The sequence below is a fragment of the Oryx dammah genome, unplaced genomic scaffold (genome assembly GCF_014754425.2).
Source record: "Oryx dammah isolate SB20612 unplaced genomic scaffold, SCBI_Odam_1.1 HiC_scaffold_15, whole genome shotgun sequence".
Lineage (NCBI taxonomy): Eukaryota > Metazoa > Chordata > Mammalia > Artiodactyla > Bovidae > Oryx > Oryx dammah.
Genome location: NW_024070199.1, coordinates 31851094 through 31859787, shown reverse-complemented (window position 1 = coordinate 31859787; position 8694 = coordinate 31851094). Strand labels below are relative to the sequence as shown.

The following is an 8694-nucleotide window of genomic DNA, read 5'->3' as shown; positions in this document are numbered from 1 at the left end:
GGCCCTAATCGGTGGCTGAGCCTAAACCGGTGCACCCTTGCTCCTACTCTGGGGCTATGTGACCTTGTGACTCAAAGTGGGGTCAGCAGACCAGCCACAGCCACGTTCAAGAGTGCCAGCAACTCAGAACTGCAGGCCCCACCTTGGCCTCGACTACAAGGCCCTGAGACCCCTGGGCCTGTGGGCAATGGAGGAGCACTGGTCTATGACACCAGTGAAGAGTCAGAGACACAAATCTGACCTAGACACTAAGCTCTTCCGGAAATCTGAGAGGCATGGCAGGAGCCTCAGGCAGCTGCCTTCTCCCTGACCCCACTGGCCCCGGTGCACCCCCTTGCTGGTACTCTCAAGCCCCCACCCAGCCTGGGAGCCGTCCTCTCTGCCCCGCCCCTCCCTGTCGGCTCTCCCACCTGGTGCTCTTAGCATTCGGAGTAGCTATTTCTGTTGTGAAGCTCCTGAGAGATCTCATCTGAAAGATGGCATATGCTGCAGGGGACAGAGGAGAGGAGAGGCAAGGGAGACGGAAGGGCAGCAGAGGCCCCCAAGCACAGACCATGGCAGCCCCCAAGCACAGACCATGACAGCCCGAGCCTGGGCCCTGGAGCTGAGTCCTGGGAAGAGGCGCTCAGTCCAGAAGGATCCCAGGCTTAGCCAGGCCCAGGGTTGGGGCAGAGGGAGACCCACAGAGAGACCAGCAGCCCCCTACCCACCTGCCCCCAGTTAGGACACAAATCATCTCATTCCTAACGCTTACCTTCGTCTCACCTGCTCTATTCGATCTCGCATGGCTTCGTTTCTTGCCTCGCTCGGCACTTGGAAGATACGGGTATGGCTGCAAAACACCGTCAAGCATTGGGGTTCCCGGGCTCCTTTTCCACTAACCAGTCACTGTGGAACCACCAGAGGTGGAATCGCGTGGACCACAGTTCTGACTGTCCCCATGAGCTTTACAGCTGGTCCTCCACCCTCTTTGTATCGGTACCAAGAAGCATCCTTTTTACTAACCAAATACCCCTGAGCCCCACAGCGATCCCAGGCAGGTAGTAAATGTTCCTAAGAAGAGTCAAGGAGACAGAGAAGTTAAGCGCCTTTGCCAGAGTTACACAGTGGGTCAGAGGTCTTGAGGCTGAGGATTTGCCCCTTCTGAATTCCTCTCCTGCTAGCCTACCAGCTCTGTATGATCAGCATTGCACATATTCACCATGGTTCAGAGATCCTGCCAGAGCATTCTTTCACAGAGAGGCTGCAGGCTCCTCTTTGCTGCTGTTTTTGTCTTATTTCACTGTCTGGATTTGCCTTCCTCACCACCGTCCACTTTGCGCCCTTCCCAACTCCACACCCCCACAGACCCTCACAGACCCTCCACTCCAGCAAAAGCAGCTTGCCCACTGGAGCCCCATTCCTGTGCCCTTTAGACCCCCCATTCTTTTTTTTTAATTGGAGGCTAATTACTTTCGAACATTGTGGTTTTTGCCATACATTGACAGGAATCAGCCATGGGTGTACATGTGTCCCCCATCCTGAAGCCCCCTCCCACCTCCCTCCCCATCCCATCCCTCAGGGTTGTCCCAGAGTGCCCTGCTTCATGTATCGAACTTGAACTGCTCATCTATTTCACATATGGTAATATATATGTTTCAATGCTATTCTCTCAAATCATCCCACCCTCACCCTCTCCCACAGAGTCAAAAAGTCTGTTCTTTAACATCTGTGTCTCTTTTGTGGACTCCCCATTCTTGACAGTGCCTTCTGAGTCTGCTTTCTTCTAGGTTTGGGGTTTTCTGTGTGAATTCAGTGTTGATACCGCCTATGAGGACCACAACCCAAATGTGCTCTGAAATATGGCTCAGACACAATGAAGCTGGCCAGTGCCCAGGGAGAGAGAGAGAGGACAGAGGGGCTAGGGGATGCCTCCTAGAAGAAGGGGCCACAGGGGCCAGACGGGGTTGGCCAAGTTGCCAGGCTCTTGCCTTTGTGGGAGGCCTCACCTGGCCCCCACGTGTCCAGTCCCTGCCCAGACACGGGTCAGCCCAGATGACCAGCCCTGCAAAGCCAAGTGGCGCAGCCCTGCACTGTACCCTCACAGGTGATTCTGGTGGAGTCCCCAGCGTGTCCTTCAGTGCTCAGAGGTTTCTCCATCCACGTCCTGTGTAGCCTTTCAAATGGGGGCTTTGTTTATGCTGTTCTGTCTTCCAGAAAGCCTAGCAAGCATCAGGTGGCCAACACACACCTGTCACATAAGTGTGCATTCAGTGGTGCTTAATAAAGGGATATGCAACCCTGACCACGTACTTAATAAAACTGATAGGAGGACAGAGGGGGAGCCAGGCTGTGTTTACTGGTTTAAAATCTCCACAGAATATCGAGAGTAGAAAACATCTATGTGGATAATTGACTGATTCCTGTCCCATGTCTCCAGAGCTTTAACCTACTTACGCTATGCAGCCAAGGTCTAAAAAATACTAGAGGATGATGTTCATATTATCCAAACCAAGGAACAACAGCAGCTAGAGCTGGCGGCACAGCCAGGCCGGGAGCAGACAAGCATCCCACCTAGAGGGCAGTGGCTGGGGCGCAGTTATCAATGTTCATGATTTTGGGCCACCTTGGCAGGTTTCCCTCCCTTTCCTAGGGAGGTCTCAAATTAGACCCTTCCTCTTAACGCAGTTCTTGAGCATCTGAATCCTCTTTTAAAATGCTAATGCCACTGGAAGGGACAAACACAGGAAAACAGCATCCTGATGGATCAGACGCAAAAACACATTTCTTGGGAACTGTATCTTTCTTGATAGGAGAGAGCAAAGCTGGCAGTGGGGGCACAGGAAGGAAGCTGAGTGCAGAGACGAGAAGGGGAAGGCCAGCGGAATGCCACAAGGATTCTCCTGGGAGAGGAGGCCCAAGCGAACACACACCCCAGAAGGAAACAGGCAAGCGTGTGCCGAAGCGGTGAGCCCGTTCCAGGCCCCAGGCTCCCTTGCCTGGAGTCTTAGCCTCTGCAGAGCAGGAAGGCAGGGAGCCAGGAAGGTGGCCACAGCCTGTGCAGCTGCGTGGATCTCAGGCCTCCAGCCTCGGCCTAAGAAACCTCCTCTCACCTCTAGCCAACAGGAGGGTTTCAGCTTCTGCATTTTAAGAGCTTGTTTTCTTTTTGCTCTTTAAAGTACAGCCACTTCTGAACAAATCAAGTGCAAAAATAACAGAAGTCTAAAATGTATTCAGAAGCAGTTAAGGGATGGTAAGCAAGCCATTTTCTAACCCCTCCAGTTATTTCAAAATTTAGGGATGAGCTGGGCTTTCAAGACAGCAAAAACAATCCCTTAAGACCCCAAAGGCAGGATGCAAAATTTCTCAGCCAAAGGTGTCAACACCTCTAGAGAAGGACAGACTTGGGTTTGTGTCAGCCAGGAATCCCGGAGAGGGGGCTCGTGCCTTCTCTGCTTTGCCCGCCCTACAGTCTGGCTCCGGGAAAAGAGATGCTTTACCTCCATCTTATGAACTGGATTCTTGTTCTCTCCTCCAGGACATCTTGACTCTGGTTTGCTAACAAACCAGACTTTGAGAGGTGGTGCTTCACCTAGGAAATTCAGTGGCATCCAGTGGTTACTGCCCAGCAAGGACACCATGGCCAGGGTATTGCCCAGCCTGGATAAGCTCCGCCCACTAGCCCAGGACCCTTGCGTTAAGCCCACCTCCCCTTCCCCACCCCCCCAGTCCCCCAGGATGGGCAGCTAACAGGCTCCATTACCACGTCTCTAGTCACATGTACATCTTGGCCTTGCATGGGAGGGAAGTTGGTGGACATCTTCTCCTTTATGTCCTGGGAAGCCTCTTCTTCAGTCTGAAAGGTGAGTGATTTCCTTCAGAGGATGATTTCCTTCACTCATCTTGTCCCTAGTCCCCCCTCCTCTTCCTTTTCCTTTTTATTCTTCCCTATCTTAGCATTCACATGCATATCCCTACACAGGTGCTATTGCACAGTTCTGACACTAAGCCGTCTGCTGCTACCTTCCCATGGAATTCCAGGGACTCGGTAAGTCATGGGCCCTAACCCAAGGTCCTCCTGAGAAATCCTGTAGTAGGGGCCACCCATCTGAGCCCCCTCCACTCCATGCTTGAGAAGCAGGGTGGGGCTGGTGGTGACACCTGAGCATCTCTGGTGAGGAGACAGACTGGGTGCTCCCAAACATGCGATGAATCAGACGCAGCTCCAGGCAGGCTGGTGGGCAATGAACTTGGGTTTCCTGGTTATATGGAGAGAGAAGTCCAGCTCTCTACAATCTGGGCTACCCTGAGTCCCAGAGGAACCTTACCTTTTTCAACCAGTGCTGTACTACAGACACAGCCTCGCTCTCCGTAACTTCCACATCCTGCAACAAAGTCGTAAATCAATGCCCTCAGAATGTAGAGAGACCCACCCCTGCTCCACTATCTGCATCTAACATGAACTCTCCTCTCCGGAAGTTCCAGGGCTCAGAGCGGAGATGGTACCTGAGATACTCTCCACCCAGCCATCGCCAGCCCCACTCACCGAGCTGACTTTGGGTGGGAAGGGAAGCCTGGCACCTTTCCGAGCGAGGATGTACACAATCCATGTTGTGATTATCATCTCTGCACTTATGCCAGGCCTCCTACGTGGCTCCCTCCTTCCATTGAAGCAGCCTAAGAACTCCCCTCGCACAAGGAGGTTCCTGGAGGGAGGTGCCACCTGATTGGCTGGCCAGTGATGACGTAACAATGACCTCCTTTAATTCCCAGGGTCAGAGTGGGGACAGAAAACAAAGGTCTGGAAGTGTCCACCTTAGAGATGGCCATGGCTCAGAAATGGAGAGGCGGGTGGGGGCACTCGGGATATGGGCCTGAGGAAGGTACAAGGGGCAGTTACCGGATCATAGACAGAAATTATTAGGGGTGGGGAAGACTTCTGGCTGGTCACCCAGTCTTGAGCAATGCTGAAGCAGAAAGAGATTTGTGGCAAAACAACCTGGGCCCTCTAGACATTTGTTCAAACCCTGCCATAGGGTTATCCTTACTCTTACAAACTGGGGGAGAAAGGGCTTATCCACCCAGAAAATGTCAAAAGATGGAGGAGCACACCCCTCAACAAGGACATTACCTTTATTTCTGTGTCTACTTTGTTCACACAAGTGATTCAGATCACAAAAAATAAGCAATAAGAGAAATAGGGTATGAAAGTGCCAATTCTCGTGAAGGATATTTCCTGACTTTCCCAAATCACCCACAGTAGACTGGCTAGGTAGAAGTTTCAGTTCAGTCACTCAGTCGTGTCCGACTCTTTGTGACCCCATGAATCGCAGCACGCCAGGCCTCCCTGTCCATTACCATCTCCCAGAGTTCACCCAAACTCACGTCCATTGAGTCCGTGATGCCATCCAGCCATCTCATCCTCGGTAGTCAAGTGGAAATGAAAGAGGGATCCTGTTACAACCGCAGAGCTGGGGGCAAACACTGACAGGGGCTCAGATCACTGTGATTCCCACCAAGAACCTTTACCAGGGAAGTGAAGTTCAGAATAGTCTAAAGCAAATGTTTGCTGCTGCTGCTAAGTCGCTTCAGTCATGTCTGACTCTGTGCAACCCCATAGACGGCAGCCCACCAGATTCCCCATCCCTGGGATTCTCCAGGCAAGGCCCCTGGAATGGGTTGCCATTTCCTTCTCCAATGCATGAAAGTGAAAAGTGAAAGTGAAGTCGCTCAGTCATGTCCAACTCTGTTTAGCTGCTCTCAAAAGTAGTTGTAGCCTAACCCTGGGACTATTCTCAAGGCCTCAGAAATGAGGGTTGTGGTCCGGTCTCTACCACTAACTTGTCATGTGATCTTGACCCAATCATTAGGCCCTGTGGTCCCAGTTTCTTTGTCTTCACAATGAATACAATGTCTCTAGTTTTCTTCTAGCTCTAACAGTCTATAAGTGTTCTCATTCTTCTGAAGAATATAGAAAACCTTTATCTTACTCTCCCCAACTTCCCTAAAATAGCCACTATATCCCTCACTCTCAAAAAATCACCTTAATTTTTCATCTTCTCTATTGATCAGAATATGCTAGGCTATCCTGCAGCAACAAGTAAGTCCCCCAAATGAAAGAGGCTTATTTCTCACTCTCAAAGCACAAGTTCAGGCCAGCAGTGCTCCACTTGGTGACATAGAGATCCAGGGATAAATCTGTCCTCTGGTCCCATGCTGTAAGGATGTGACCTGTGTGACTGCAGAAGAAAGGAAGAGAGCACATGGAGGAATAAAATCACCTCTTCTGTTCTATCCCAAAGGCTTCTTCTTAAAGCTTTTGGGCCAGTGTTAGTAATACGACCCCAAACTGAACGCCAAGGAAGATGGGAAGATGTAAAACAAAAGATGAAGTTACTCATCAACACCTCTGTTTCTGCCACTACCTCATAAAAACTGTTTCCATCTTTACTGATGTAATTGTACTGTTTGAATCTCTAACACATTAGTGTTACAGAAAAATTAAAACTACATGAAAAGATAGACTGAGGGAAGTTCCATCTTCTTCCCTGTCTCTTCAACCTTGTTCTTCAGAAGGATTTTCATACATTTCTAGGCTGTACATCTGTGTTTATGTTTCCAAAATGAAACAGATACATAACTCTATTCTCACATTTTATTACTATGTTATGAAATGCACACAGCAAAATATATAAATACATTCACAGCTCAGAAAAAAGTTTAAGTGCGTGTATATATATATATGCACACACACACATACATATATATATATATATGTTTAACCACTACCCGTATCAAGATATAGAACACTTCCAGCACCCCAGCAGGCCCTCAGACCCACAAGGAGACCAGCATTTTGACATTTATCACCATAAGTGTTTTGCCTAGTATCCCACTGTATTACTACTACAACACAAATTAACAAATTTACAACTGATGGACATCAGTGTTATGTCTAGTTTGATCCTTTTTAAACTGATGCTGCTATGAATATTCTTATACTATGAATATTTGTTTGACATAAGCACTAGATCTTCTGCACATATACATAACAGAGAGTGGAGTTGCTTGGCCATAGGCTTTACATTATTTAGTGCTAGTATATAACAAAAAGTACTGCAAGGCGGTTGTACCAACTACTGCCTATAACAGTTACTTCCTGTTTCTGCCAGCACTTGTTACTGTCACTCTTTTAAAGTTTAGACATAAGATTAGCTCACGATGGTGGAGTAGAAGAACATGCTGCTGCTGCTGCTGCTAAGTTGCTTCAGTCGTGTCTGACTCTGTGCAACCCCATAGATGGCAGCCCACCAGGCTCCCTCGTCCCTGGGATTCTCAAGGCAAGAACACTGGAGTGGGTTGCCATTTCCCTCTCCAATGCATAAAAGTGAAAGGGAAGTCGCTCAGTTGTGTCCAACTCTTAGTGACCCGATGGACTGCAGCCTACCAGGCTCCTCCATCATGAGCTCACCAAAATCATAACTTCTTATGAAAACACCAAAATCACAACTAACTGCTAAATAAGCATAGACAAAAAAGTACTAGAACTTACCCAAAAAAGAGATATCCTTCATCCAAAGACAAAGAAGAAGCCACAGTGAGACAGTAGGAGGGGTGTCATGATAAAATCAATGTCCATACCTACCAAGTGGGCAACCCACAAACCGGAAAATGATTATACCACAGACGTTATTCCACGGAGGGAAAATTCTGAGTTCCATGTCAAGCTTCCCAGCCTGAGGGTCCTACAAAAGGAAGAGTCCCCAGAGAGTCTGGCTTTGAACTTTCACAGGACTGAGGGATACAGGGACTCCACTCTTGGAGGGTGCACACCAAGTCTCATGTGTACCAGGACCCAGGGGAGAAAAGCAGTGACCCCGTAAAAGACTGGGCCAGACCTACCTGCTGGTATTGAAGGGTCTTCTGCAGAGGCAGGGGCCAGCAGCGGCTTACCCCATGGTGAGGGACACTAGCAGCAGCAGTTCTAGGAAATACCCATTGGCATGAGTCCTTGCAGAAGCCATTCAGTTCAGTTCAGTTCAGTTCAGTCGCTCAGTCATGTCCGACTCTTTGCAACCCCATGAATCACAGCACGCCAGGCCTCCCTGTCCATCACCAACTCCCGGAGTTCACTCAGACTCACGTCCATCGAGTCAGTGATGCCATTAGCCCCACCAAATAGCCTGCAGGCCAAACAATGAACAGGGTAGGAACACAGCCCCATCAGCAGACAAGCCAGTTGAAATTTTGTAGAGTGCAGCCCTGCCCACCTGAGGGACAAGACCCACCTCCAGCCACCACCAGTCCCTCCCATCAGGAAACTTACACAAGACTCTTAGAGAGCTTCATCCACCAGAGGATGGGCAGCAGAAGCAAAGAGGAGCTACAGTTCTCTGGCTTGAGGAACAGAATCCACGATCACAGACAAGCTGGAGTAGCGATGCACGATTCAGAGAAAATAGACTCTAAAATAGTGTTACAAGTGATCAGGAAGGGCACTATATAATGATCAAGGGGTCCATCCAAGAAGAAGATACAACAATTAGAGCTATGCATGTACCCAATACAGGAGCACTGAAAGCTACAGAATACACATTCTTCTCATGTGCACACGGAACATTCTCAGAACTGACCATGTGCTGGCCACAGAGCAAGCCTCAGCAAACTTAAAGAAAACTGAAATCATATCAAGCATCTTTTCCAACCACAACACTA

At 49.3% G+C, this 8694-nt stretch overlaps 1 protein-coding gene across 1 annotated transcript; it reads right to left on the bottom strand.

The window, feature by feature from the left end:
• Positions 1 to 419: 419 nt before the first annotated feature.
• On the bottom strand, positions 420 to 4603 carry SPATA19 (spermatogenesis associated 19). The gene is made up of 6 exons (XM_040255187.1): positions 4526 to 4603; positions 4308 to 4364; positions 3743 to 3835; positions 3480 to 3571; positions 755 to 832; positions 420 to 486 (listed from the first exon to the last, which is right to left on the bottom strand). The coding sequence occupies exons 1-6, from the start codon at positions 4601 to 4603 to the stop codon at positions 420 to 422; spliced, it is 465 nt and encodes a 154-aa protein (XP_040111121.1).
• Positions 4604 to 8694: the final 4091 nt, after the last annotated feature.